Source organism: Chrysemys picta, chromosome 3 (genome assembly GCF_011386835.1).
Source record: "Chrysemys picta bellii isolate R12L10 chromosome 3, ASM1138683v2, whole genome shotgun sequence".
NCBI classification, from domain to species: domain Eukaryota; kingdom Metazoa; phylum Chordata; order Testudines; family Emydidae; genus Chrysemys; species Chrysemys picta.
In genome coordinates this window covers 52,987,220-53,001,513 of record NC_088793.1, presented here as the reverse complement: position 1 = coordinate 53,001,513, position 14,294 = coordinate 52,987,220, and the positions used below count along the sequence as shown (strand labels likewise).

At 40.3% G+C, this 14,294-nt stretch overlaps 1 protein-coding gene across 1 annotated transcript in view; it reads left to right on the top strand.

The window, feature by feature from the left end:
* The window catches only part of LOC135982590 (protein eyes shut homolog), a 497,350-nt gene that overhangs the window by 467,737 nt on the left and 15,319 nt on the right, over window positions 1-14,294 (top strand). Inside the window, exons 18-19 of the mRNA XM_065589961.1 lie at window positions 1,553-1,677; window positions 4,781-4,905. Coding sequence (XP_065446033.1) covers window positions 1,553-1,677; window positions 4,781-4,905 — 250 coding nt within the window. The remainder of the gene's footprint in view (window positions 1-1,552; window positions 1,678-4,780; window positions 4,906-14,294) is intronic.

Below are 14,294 nucleotides of genomic sequence, written 5' to 3'. Positions count from 1 at the left end.
GCAACTGACACTAGCCACTCTCAGGGACAGAATATTAGAGTAGATGGAATTCCAGTCTGATCTGGGTTGGTGATTCTTATGCTGTGTCTTTCTATCTAGTATTTTTGGGACAGCTGGGAAGGAAAGCTTCTGCCCCCACTTCTACCTGCTCTGATTACAAAAAGGACCTACTTAATAATAGTAGTGGATTGAACATCTCTGACAGAAGAAGAAGAGAAATACAAGCAGTAGCTTGAGCAAGAAAGTTTTGTTTCCCACAGTGCTGCTTTTGAATGAGGAACAGACGGGGTGAAGAGGCTGCCCACTTCCTAGAAGGTGCTTCCTGGATAGGATGGAAGGACATAAGGACTTCTTGCTCACTTTCCTAGGGAATGGCCCCATAGGTTGCCTGCAAAGACTTTGGTAGAAGTTGCTGTGGGCCATCACCTGCACCCAAATCACCTAACGATAAGTAAGGGGCTTGGGCCTACTGATAGGAGTGGCGTTTTGAGAGGAGTGGGGTCCTGTGGGTGAATAAAAGTTCTATCATGCAGAAGGCGTGTGTGTGTTTGAGGATGCATATGTGTGCACATGCACAAAGGATGAGAGAGCCACAGGCAATCTCACCAGTGAAATACATCTGTTTCATTAGGAAAATGGGAAATCTGCCTAGGTTAGATTCATATTTGCTTTAGGTTTCAGATTTAGGTTGACCTGAATTCCAAAAACATATAAGCATGGTGCATATTCAGGTGAGCCAAACATGCTACTAGGGGTTTGCTGAAACCTTGCAAACTGAAAAAAGCAGTTTTCACACCCTCTTAGGAGACTGCTTTTGCTAGTTTGGAAAAGTATCTGCCCGAATATGTCTTAGGTAGAATACAACGGACCACAGCCAAATAGCGTGAGTAGCTGAGAATCCATAATTTGCAAGCTATTGTTGAAATTATTAGGCACTACCTTGGTGTTGCTAAATGATCACACAGTCAGGTTTGATTTAAAAAAGTCAAATCCAGAAAACCTACTGAAACATACTGGAAATTTTTTTGAGGCAGAGCTATTATTAGATACACCTGACAACAACAGTCAAATCATGGTTACTAGTCCTTAGTCTTTATGCTCTAGTTATCTCTAGTGGTGATACATTTCACCATAGATAATTTTCTACACCTAGACTGTTGTTACTTGGCTAAATAAACCATAATTTAGTAGAAGGATCTCTTCCCGAGAGCATATTAAGAAGAGGATTTTTTTCAAGTATTTATTTACCCACCTTTTTAGAGCCAATAAACTGCAAGCAGAGCCCATTAGATTTATTTTTGAACTAATTTTTAGAGTTTAGATAGAAATTTGAAGAGGTGTTGAGATATCATGAAACCACAAGAAGATCACTACCAATTTAATGGTGAAGCCTTGAGGTACAACAGAAACTAGTCAAAAGTAAAATTACATATGTGCACTTGTGCCCTGCCAGTGTAAATGTCAATACATTTTATGAATTATCTCCACAGAGAATATATTACATATAATGGGACATGCACAGTATATCACTATGGAATGTTGTTTGTTTCAGGTGTCACACTGGATTTTCTGGTCAGTTTTGTGAAATAGAAGTTAATGAGTGTGGTTCATCACCTTGTCTACATGGTTCAACTTGTGAAGATCATATCAATGGATACACTTGCAAATGTCAACATGGTAATTACTGACAGATCATTCTCAAGCAGAACATTTTAAATTCATAGTTACTATTTGTGACAAAGTTCCTCTTCTATCTTGGTGGGTCCTGCGCTTATTGGCAGATTTTCTTGCCTCAGAGATTCACCATGTGGGTTGGGGAACAGCCCAGAGACCTTCCCCTCTGGAAGAACCCACAGTCCAGGTCAATTGGTCAATTGGGAGGTTTGGGGGGAACCCGGGCCCGCCCTCTACTCCAGGTTCCAGCCCAGGGCCCTGTGGACTGCAGCTGTCTATAGTGCTTCCTGTAACAGCTGCATGACAGCTACAACTCACTGGGCTACTTCCCCATGGCCTCCTCCAAACTCCTTTCTTAGTCTTACCACAGGACCTTCCTCCTGGTGTCTGATAATGCTTGTGCTCCTCAGTCCTCCAGCAGCACACCCACACCCACACCCTCTCCGCTCCTTACACCTCTTGCTCCCAGCTCCTCACACTCGCACCACAAACTGAAGTGAGCTCCTTTTTAAAACCCAGGTGCCCTGATTAGCCTGCCTTAATTGATTCTAGCAGTTTCTTCTTAATTGGCTCCAGGTGTCCTAATTAGCCTGCCTGCCTTAACTGGTTCTAGCAGGTTCCTGGTTTCTCTAGTGCAGCCCCTGCTCTGGTTACTTATCAGGGAACAGAAAACTACTCATCCAGTGACCAGTATATTTGCCCTCTACCAGACTTCTGTACCCCACTGGTCTGGGTCTGTCACATATTATATGACAAAGTTGTTTTTGTTTATAACTTGGGTTAAAATATACAGTTCAAAAGTTAAACTATGTCTTTGATCTGATGTATGTAAAGACAAGATCATTATAAAAAACCTCCCCTCTTGTTAGTACATACATTGCCAGATGCACTTGAAAAAATTGAATGAAGGCTATGGATAGAATTAACTACTCTAATTAACATATTAAAAGGACTTCAAATTAAAATTAATTATTTTATGAAGACAGTTTGAAACATTGGCTAAACCTAGATCTATGGGTTTTCATAGATTCCAAGGAGAGAAGGAACCAGGATGATCATCTACTCTGACTGCCTCTATATCACAAGCCATAGAACTTCCCAGAAATAATCCCTCTTTGAACTGGAACATATTTTTAAAAAAAATCTAATCATGATTTTAAAATTGCCAATGATGGAGAATCCATCACAACCCTTTGGTCATTTTTCCAATGATTAATTACCCTTGCTAATTAAAAAATACACCTTATTTCCAGTCTGGATATGTCTAGCTTCAACTTCCAACCACTGAACCTTCTTATTAGTCTGCTAGATTGAAGAGCCCATTCACAAATATTTGTTCCCCATGTAGGTGCCTATAGGCCCTGATTAAGTTTATGATCTTGATTACTGTAATTAAACTCTAAACCAATGGATTAAGAACTGTGTTAGGACAAATTTTTAAAAGTTATTTTAACTAGATAAAAAATAGCATTAATTGTGATAAATTGCTCAACACATTTTTGACTAAAGGTATGTGTGGTCATGAATAGGTAGTCAGATGTTTCTGAAAACTATAAATGGGGATAACAGACGAGACAGAAATTTCTCAAACTGGCAGCTACTAACAGTTGTACATCTGGATCAGGTTTAACTACACCTCTACTCCAATATAATGCGATCCGATATAACACGAATTCGGATATAACGTGGTAAAGCAGTGCTCCGGGGAGGTAGGGCTGCGCACTCCGACGGATCAAAGCAAGTTTGATATAATGTGGTTTCACCTATAACGCAGTAAGATTTTTTGGTTTCCGAGGACAGCGTTATATCGGGGTAGAGGTGTATTAGCCTTTATGAGTCAGTGGAGGAATATCAGTTTTGTAGAACTACATAAAGCAAGGTCACAAAACACCTCCATTGTGTCATCTAGTAGGCCTGTATGTTTCAGGACTAACTGCTGTATATCATTTGTATTGATAAGTTCTATGTTGTTTAATATCAGCAATGCCTTGGCCACTTCAGATAGTACCTGATCCTACAAATCAATTCTCCTATATATAAAAATGTGTGCCTCATATTGTTTCTAAACCTTTCCTGCTTCCATTTCAAACCATGCTCCAAGACTGAAATTGAAGCTGCAGTTAGTAGCCAAATCTTTTAGATTCTGGCCAGCATGGAGTATCAAGCAATACCAGCTATCATAACCATGATCAAGAAACCTTTGACATTGGTCCATCCCTGAAAATCCTTTGAAGGTCTCGCACCTGCTAAACACATTAGTTTGTCCTCAGCCTCCAAATATAATACAAATATAATCTGCCTTCAGGAAACACGTCAAATCTTTTCTGCCAACCACTTTTAACATCAAAGGTTATGACCTTGTGAGTTACTGTTTGCATAGTAAATATGGTCATGCTACCTATGTTAGAGCAGATTTTGCTGATATGGAACCACTCCCACTTAATTCAGACCTCTGTGACGTTGTTAGAGTCGGTCATTTTGGAGTGGCAAATGGCCTAACCAAGATTGGCCTACCCCAAATATTCTTACTGAGCTCCCACACCCTGCCATATATGTTGGAGATTTTAATAACCACCTCACCATCTGGAAATAGAGAGAGACAGATCAAAATGGACCTTTTGGACTGGGTCTCTCTCCAGGATTTTCACCTCATCCATCATCCAAAACAATAGGGTCCAGTCAACAATATAGACATAGCTTTCCCTTGAGCTGGAGGTTTAGTTAACTTCCAGCAGTTTGTTCAGTGAGGCTGGGATATGGCCAGGTCTTCTCCTCCTGGCTACACACTTGCTGATGTCTGGCAGCAGGAGTAGATATTATTATTTCCATAGCATCCTAAGAGTATTAACTTCTTAATAAAGTAGCAGAACTAGTGAGATCTGTATGTCTTGCTCTTTTTTATAATATTGCCTGTTGCTAAATAAATACTTTGCACTTAGTTCCCCTACAGTATCATGTAGTCAGTTCACATATTCAAATCTATCTCTGTACATAGATATATGCCAGGGCTATTTGTGTTTACTTTAATGTGTATACCTGACCTAAGGTCAATGTATGGATTTATAGGGGGTTTTTTTTGAGTAAGCATTGTTTTCTATCCTGACAGGATGGGCAGGCTTGAACTGTGAGGAGGATATTGATGAATGCAGCTCTAATCCCTGTGTACATGGCATCTGCGTCCAGAAGGAACCCAGCTTGGGTTACACCTGTTTTTGCAAACCTGGATTTGTGGTATGATTCTATATTTCCATTACTTCCCTGATCTACTACTATCAATGCACAAATGCATCTCTATTTCACTCCTTTCCTTCTTATTCTCATTCAGATAATGCCCAATTTCCAAACAGCTGGACTATTTTAGCAATTTTTGCTATTGTAGCACCTCTATTATTCCAAATAGTTGTTCATCCAACACTAGCTAAACATGATCTAATGCAATTTAAGTGTATTGTAATGGATTTGTCAGAACCATCAACCTCTATTAATAATGTTTGAAATCTATATTGAATCATCTATCACTTCAAAGTACTGTATGTGTCACTATTAGTTACTGTTGCTACACAGTGGTATCTGAGATACGGTAGCATCTCTCTTTACATAAAGTTGGAAACAATAGTGACATAGCATTCTACTCTGTGGTAATTGTGGGTAAATGTTGATGGTCCAGTGATTAGGGCACTAACTTATGACTTTGGAGCTCTGGATTCAATTCCATTCTCCACCTCAGACTTCCTGTTTGACTTTTGGCAAGTCATTTAAGGCCAGACCCACAAAGGGAATAAAGCACCTAAACACCATAGCCTCTCTGTGCTTCAGTCCATCAACAGTAAAATGGGGAAAATGGTACTTTCCCTACCTTACAGGCATATTGTGAGGATAAATACATTAAACATCATGAAGCACTTTGAGATCTACTGATGAAAAGAATTAGGTATTTTTTTTTATTTTTAATGGCAATTATTATACCTATTTTCAAGTTATAAACTTAAAATTATCAGTTGGCAGGTCAGACATTAAGATATTTACCTAAAGCATTGACATCAGTTTTCAAGGTTATCAAATGATCATTTCATATGTCCTTCTTGCACAGTAGTAATTATCCTCAGCTACTCCAGGTTTATATATCTTTAAAGTGGTCATCCGATTCTTTTCTGTTTTCACCTTTATATTTAGGTGTGAAAAAAGCCCTCTAATTAACTTGTCACATAAAAAGGCTGTATTGAGACCTTAAATTTTATAGAATTAGGGAAGATTATTAACTAGAAATCTTTTTCATCTGAGGAACAGCTCATTTGAAGCTATGTGCAGAATTTGGAATGAACAGCAAAGAAATATTAATGTTTCTATTAAAGTTTGTGTAAAACTGAGAATCAATGTCAGCTAGACCTTATTTCATACTTTTGAGCACTAGTATGAAACAATGAATTATTAATTAGAACTAGTGACTCTCCTTATCAACACAAAATGGGAATTTGACCCAGTCCAATATGGAAGTATATATATTGTTCCAAAATTCTCATGGACTACCACAATCTAACAATATTTTTTTTTTACAGATGTATTACAAGGTTACAGGTTCTATGACTCTGTATAAAAGATGTAAAACTGTTCTATTGACTCATCTAGCAGCCACATCAGGTGGAATCTGTTACCTTCAAATTAGGATATAAAGAGGTTTGAGGTTCCCGTCACAGGCAGAAGTAACTATTAGAGAATTGGGTTCAAACTACAGTATAGCAGATTTAGATAAAATCTCAAGAAAAAAAATTCCTACTGGAAGAACAGTAGGACAATGGAACAGAGTGGCTAGGGAGGTTGTGGATGCTTCTTCACTGGAGGTTTTCAAAAGAAAATCCTATATCTTGGCAGGGGGTTAGACTAGATGACTCTTGCGGTCCCTTCTAACCCTATGATTCTAAGTTGTATGTGAAGGAACTGTAAAAAAACAGGTAGAACAACCTCTGGTGGGAAGGTCTTTTTATAGTTATTTAGGTTAACAGTTAATCTTATAAGGCTTAAAGCAAAAACAATAGTAACAGAACTACTAATAAGAGAAGCACTCTTTGTGGATGATTGTGCCCTCTTAGCACACGGAGGGAGATCTCCAGTACATCATTGATCGCTTTGCTGAAGTATCAAAATTGTTTAGCCTTACAATCAACCTGGAGAAAACTGGTGTTGAATCAATCATCTTCACCACTCCATTCTATATCCCCTACCACATTCATTAGTTGACTCCAACTAAAGTAAGTTGCTAATTATACCTATCTCGGCAGCAAAATCTCCAATGATGGATCTCTTGACAAAGAGATCACGAATAGGATACAGAAAGTTTCTCACTCACTAGGAAAGCTACGAAGTCCTGAAATCCCACAAATAACCCTTTCAACAAAAATAAAACTTTACAACACTTCTGTGCTCACATCTCTCCTCTATGGCTGTGAGACCTGGATACCATCCAAATGGCATATCAAACAGCTAGAGGCCTTCCATATGCGGTCTCTGCGTGCCATTATGGGGATCTGCTGGCAAGACAAAATTACCAACTTGGAGGTTCTCCAAAAGTCAAATGCCACAAGCATTGAGGCCACGCTGATAAAAGCCCAACTATGCTGGCTTGGACACATCATTAGGATGCCTGAACATCGACTCCCAAGAAAAATTTTCTATGGAGAATTGGCACAAGGACATCAGAATCAAGGCCGCCCCAGAAAGTGATACAAGGACAGCATCAAGAACAGCATACATTTTGTTGCAATAAAACCAGATGATTTCGAGAAGGCTGTGTCAAATAGATCAGCCTGGCAACACACAACACCTAGAGCTTTCCAAGACTTTGAAGAGGACAGAAATAATTCACTGTTAGCTGCAAGGGAAAAGTGTCATACCATTGCTATAGCTACCAAGACACTCACCAATTACTTTGTCTGCCCGACCTGCTCACGAGCATGCACATCACACTTTGGCTTCAGATTCACTCCAGAATCCACAAAAAGAGAGAGCATGAAAACGCCATCATCGAACTGATGGACTACAGACCTAACAGTAAAGGAAATTCTAGGTAGTGAATAAAGTTGGATCATGTGTGTCTGCACATGCTCTGTTAGGAGCAGTTGGGGAGTGTTTCCTGTCTTACAAATTGCTGTTATCAATAACCAAAATATGCAAAGGAAAAAAAAACTGTCTATAATGGGTTTCATCTAAGAGAAACTCATTAAAGTCAACATGATTCACATAAACCTTTAAAAATTCACCTCATTTCATTTAAATACTTTGCACCTATAGCAACTAAACTGTTACAAATATACTTTATCACATAACTGAAATCAAATTATTGAATTTAAATAGCATTCACTTTGTTAAATTTAAAAAGTACTTTATCCAAGTGAAGGAACATGTTTTCTATCCAACATCGTTCTTCGAATTTCATTAAGACATTTTATGATGCATGGGTGTCATGCAGGGCAGTTGTTCCTTTCAGAATCCCGAAATCACTATTTATTACAGTAATTAGATTTAAGAAAGCTTTGTGCTAGGAATATCTTTGTATGTTTAACCTTTTTGAACTAAGTTTTAAGGCATTGCCAGAGTTCTTGATTATTCTCAGCCAATCACTCACTGCAAATTCCTATTCTATACTGATCTTGTTTGCCTTAAAAAAGATTTTGGCTAGCCAGGCTCAGTTTTTGAAGATACTGTTAGCCTAGGCCTTCTTCTTCACTAACTTTACTAGCATAATTGTACACACTAGGAGATGCTGTCATCCCTGGTTTCATCACTAAGACGCTCTTTATCACTGTCAAAGGGGGTTGTAAGTCAAAGGCTGGCAGTATGGCCTAGTGGTGATATTCTGGACTGTGCCACTCAATGGTGGGAGTCAGTGGTTGCCTTGCCTAGAACCTGGAATTATGGCCATGTCGCTGAATGTCAAGGGTCAGTGGATGGAGTAGGGAAACTCAGGCACACCCTGCCCCACCAGGTTCCAAGCTAGGGCCCTTCAAAATAATAGTCCAGATACATGGCCTAGGACATCCTTACACATGTTCTCTGGGTCACTTTCTACCCCCTTTTCTGTTCCTCCGTCTGTGTTATGGGATCCCCCTTGGGTCTTCTCAGGTCACTATCCAGAGCATCTTCCTCTCTCTGTAGCAACTCATTGTCCTTGGCTGCCACAGTTGAAAGTCCTACAGCAGTTTGACTGTGAGCACCAGAGGCTTCTCTGCAGGAGGCAGCAGCACCCAACTGCTCCCCTGCTTGGTCAGTCCAGACTGAGCTAAGCTGGTCCCTTTTGAACTGTCCTTCTACTGGGATCATGCCCAACAGGGGCAAGGGCATGTGGCTTCCCATCTCCAGAGCATCTCCTTAACCCCATCACAATTAGACACTTATTGCTAATCACTAACAAAGAGTCAAATGTCACTCCTTGTGCCCACATCCAGGGTGCTACCAGAATATAACTTATAATGATAAAAATAGTATGTGATATTTACAAATTAGTTTTAAAAATTCACATTTACTATTACACAATTTTTATTTGATTCCTGGATGATCCTTGCATTGAAAATGTCATTTCTGTGGCTAATCATACATACATACATAGTAGCTTATCATACATGTAGCATACGAACTTCATCAAAAGTCTTTACAATCATTAACTAACTAATCTTCACAATATCCCTGTAAGGTACACAAGCATTATAACCATTTTACATGAAAGCTTGCTTCTAGAATGTTTCAGGGGGAAAAAAACTCAAAACAAAAGTGAAGGAATCTTCATTTAAAAAGTGAAGCCATTACAAATTTAAGTGAATTATGTTCATAGTTTATTGTATATGACTTCCCAATGATTTAATTAGATTACAGAACTCATTCTTTTACAACTCAAACTCTTCTATCAAATAACTTTGGATGGCATTACCTCCCTATCTTTGCTGCAGCCTCTAATTTAGACTTCCTAAAGTAAAATATCCTTAGCAAAATCATGTCACAAAATAAAAAAGGACCAGTAGATTTTTTTAAGGTAGGCATAATTTCTAACTTGAATTTTGAATTTAAATTGCACAGCAGTCCCTCACAAATAAATGTTTGTTTTAATTAGCATTGGTTTACAGGTTTACTTCATTGGCACCAGTGCAGAGTTTGCTGCCACTTAGAACTTTAATTAATGTTTGACCTAATTTCAAATATGAGTCAGTGGTGCTATAAAGGAGGGCTTTGGGATGTTTGACCATGGGGAAGCATTCATGGACAGAGGATTGTTTTCATGGAATTGACACCACTTGAGTAGGAAGGGAAATAGACTAGAAACTCAGGGGAGATGTCCATATAATCTTCATGCCTGATTCTAACATTGAGAGGGAGGAAAATCAAGTTTGAAAGGATATAGCAGTGTGTAGGAGAATGGACATTAAGAAGAAAGATAGTTTCATTGATATCAACACTTACAGTCAGATAGGCAGTACTGGCAGTAGAATGACTGTATACAATTCACCAAGGAATGTGGGCAAAGCCAAACAGCAAAAAATAAGATGTCTTTGCACCAATGCAAGGCACCTGGGTAACAAAATGGAGAAACTAGAACTACTGGTGCAGGAAGTGAAAGCAGACATTATAGGGATAACAGAAACATGGTAGAATAGTAGTCACGACTGGAGTACAGGTATAGAAGAGTATGTGCTGTTCAGGAAAGACAGAAATAAAGGCAAAGATGGTGAAGTAGCATAGAATATTAATAATGAGGTAGACTATAAAGAAATTAGAAGTGATGGAATGGATAAGACAGAGTCTGTTTGCGTCAAAATCATTTGGGGAAGAAAGCTACTGGAGGCTCCCCTGGGATATGCTACAGACCCCAAGGATCTGATTTGGAATTGGGCAGAGACTTCTTTAATGTTCGTAATGAAATAAATACTACTGGGAATTGTATGATTTTGGGAGATTATAACCTCCCAGATATTGATTGGCGGACAAGTGCTACTAATAATAGTAGGGCCCAGATTTTTCTGGATGTGATGGCTGACATATTTCTTCACCAAATAGTTGCTGAACCACAAAAGGTGATGCCATTTTAGATTTGGTATTGTGAGTGGTGGAGACCACGTAGAACTGGCTGTAGGGAACAACCTTGGTTTGAGTGATCAGGAGATAATTCAGTTTAAACTAAATGGAAGGATAAACAAAAATAGATCTGCCAGAAGGGTCTTTGATTTCAAAAGTGCTAACTTTAAAAAAATTAAGGGAATTAGTTAGGGAAGTGGACTGCACTAAAGAACTTAAGGATCTGAATGTGGAGGAGGCTTGGAATTACTTTGAGTTAAAGTTGCAGAAACTATCTGAAGCCTTCATCCCACCAAGCAAGGGGAAAAATCCCAACAAAAAGGGTTGCAGACCAACCTGGGTGAGCAAGCATCTCAAACAGTTAATTAAAAGAAATCAGGACGCCTACAAAGAATGGAAGATGGGATAGAGCACCAAGGAAAGCTTCCTCTAGGAGCAAGGGTGTCAGAGCCTTCCCAAAAGTGGGGGGGAGGGCAGAGGGTTGGGACCCCTCCCCCATAGGCCCTGTCCCTCCTCTTCCCCTTGAGTCCTCCCCAAGGGCCTGTCCTCACCCCTCCTCTTACCCCCAGAGGCCCTACCCCTGACCAAGCCAGAAGCCAGAGCAGGGAAGGGGAGCAGGGGTGGGACAGGGCCAAAAGCAGCCTCTTGCCCCTGCCCTGCAGATCCCTGCCCAGGGAAGGTGGAGGGACCCAGGAGCCCCATAGTTGCCTGCATTGCTCTTCCTGACCTGGCCAATGTGGACAGAAGAACAAATGGATATAAATTGGCCATCAACAGGTTTAGACTTGAAATGAGATGAAGGTTTCTAACCATCAGAGGAGTGAAATTCTAGAGCAGTTTTTCAAGGGAAGCAGTGGGGGCAAAAATCCTAATTAGCTTCAAGACTGAGCTTGATAAATGTATGGAGGGGATGGTATGATGAGATACCAGCTTAGATCTGGTCTGCTGCCACCACTCCCAAAGTGTTAATTCCCTTCCCTGGGTAGCGTTGAGAGACTCTTCACCAATTCCCTGGTGGATCAAGATCCAACCCCCTTGGATCTAAAAACAAGGAAAAATCAATCAGGTTCTTAAAAAGAAGGCGTTTAATTAAAGAAAAAGGTAAAAATCATCTCTGTAAAATCAGGATGGGAAATAACTTTACAGGGTAATCAAACTTAAAGAGCCCAGAGGAATCCCCTCTAGCCTTAGGTTCAAAGTTACAGCAAACAGTGTGGTAAACACCCTAGTAAAAGGTACATTTACAAGTTGAGAAAACAAAGATAAAAACTAACACGCCTTGCCTGGCTGTTTACTTACAAGTTTGAAATATGAGAGACTTGTTCAGAAAGATTTGGAGAGCCTGGATTGATGTCTGGTCCCTCTTAGTCCCAAGAGCGAACAACCACCAAACAAAAAGCACAAACAAAAGCCTTCCCCACACCAAGATTTGAAAGTATCAAGTCCCCTTATCGGTCCTTTGGGTCAGGTGTCTGCCAGGTTACCTGAGCTTCTTAACCCTTTACAGGTAAAAGGATTTTGGAGTCTCTGGCCAGGAGGGATTTTATAGTATTGTACACAGGAGGGCTGTTACCCTTCCCTTTATAGTTATGACAGGCTGAAAATATAACTGGAATCAAAACAGAATTTGATAAATTCATGGAGGATAGGTCATCAATGGCTATTAGCCAAGATGGTCATAGAATCATAATGTTAGAAGGAACCGCAAGGGTCATGTAGTCTAGCCTCCTGCCAAGATGCAGGATTTGTTGTGTCTAAACCATCCAAGATAGATGGCTATCCAGCCTCCTTTTGAAAACCTCCAGTGAAGGAGCTTCCACAACCGCCCTAGGCGATCTGTTCCATTTTCCTAGTTCTTACAGTGATGAAGTTTTTCCTGAGATTTAATGTAAATCTGCTGTGCTGTAGTTTGCACCCATTGCCTCTTATCCTGCACTCTGTGGCAAAAGAGAACAACTTTTCTCCATCTTTTTATTGCAGCCTTTCAAGTATTTGAAGACTACTATCATAACCCCCCCCCCCCCGGTCTCCTCTTTTCCAAACTAAACATATCCAGTTCCTTCAGCCTTTGCATTCTATCCATGGGATCATCTTTATTGCTTGCCTCTGGATCCTTTCTAGTTTCTTGACTTTCCTTCTATAGGTTGTTGACCAAAATTGGACATAATGCTCCAGCTGAGCCCTAACCAGGACCAACTGTCAGAAGCTAGGACTGGATGACAGAGGATGGATCACTCAAAATTGCAGTTCTGTTCAGTTCATTCTTTGTGAAGCCTCTGGCACTAGCCACTATTAGAGACATGATATGGGGGCAGATGGACCATTGGTCTGACCTAGTATGACCGTTATTATATTCATAATATAGTCTCAACCTATAATATATATATATTATATATAGTTGGTGGGTAAAGAGGGCCCATTTCCCAAAGCTGAAAAGAATTATAAGCAAAACAGAGTCAGAGGAAACATTTAATCATGAAAATTTTAATTATAATTGGGTGCAGTTTAAGAATGATTTATTAGATGCACAAAAACCCATAGTTTGATAATCACATAAGATATAATTTTATTTGGTTAAGAAATATCCTGGTTAAGAGATGTGTGTGTGTGTGTTGTTGAGTGAGAAATAATTTTATCCCCAAAATTATTAAAATTATTTAGTCTAGAAAAATTAAATGGTAGACTAGGTCTTACTAATTGTTTCTCTTAGTGCCAATTCAGGGATGTGACTCCCACTGTTTTAGTCACAGAATTCTTTTCCATACTGCGGTGGGGCTGCACTCACCACTCTGGCGCTTCCTGCTGGCCATCTTGGGGATTAGCGCTGCAGGCTGGTATGCCCTCCCCCCATGGTGCCTTGCCCACTGTCATGTCTATTCTCTGACCTGTGTCACTCCAGGGACTGCAGCATTCTCTTCACGACACGGCCCTCTAGCTGTGACACCATCTGTGCTCCAGGGTTTAATATGGCCATCCAATTCCTGTCCTGCCAATTCCTCAATGGTGAGTGGAGGGGAGCCCGGCTCTGCCTACTACTCTGGGTCCCGACCCAAGGACCCTGAAGATGGCAGCCACGTGCTGCGTGGCCTCCAACTTCTCAGTACATTTTCCTGGGCCACTTCCCTGCAGCCCCAGCACCTCCTTCACCCTTACCTCAGGGCCTCAACATGTCAGTCCTAAAAGCCAGCCAGGAGCTCCCTCTCACCCTACCCCAGTCTTTGCCAGAAGCTGCTCTCTCCATCGTGCTAACTTCCATTCCTGCTCAGAACCCAGTCCTCCCTTTTTGAGCTCCAGGCAGCAACTGACCTCACCCTCCCCTGCAGCTCTTGTTATATTGACCTGCTGGGCCTGGATTGGCTGTTCCTCACAGCCTCTCTCCTATTGGATGCTTCTCCATGAAACCTCCCTAGGCCTCTGTTAACCCCTTATATATCAGTGTGGGGTGGATGCCTTAACGGATTCCACAATTAAAACTAAGCAAAATAATCACAGTTATTAACAAGGGCTATTTTATTCTTCAAAAAAAGAAGAGGAAATATTAAACTAAACAACACAAATGACAG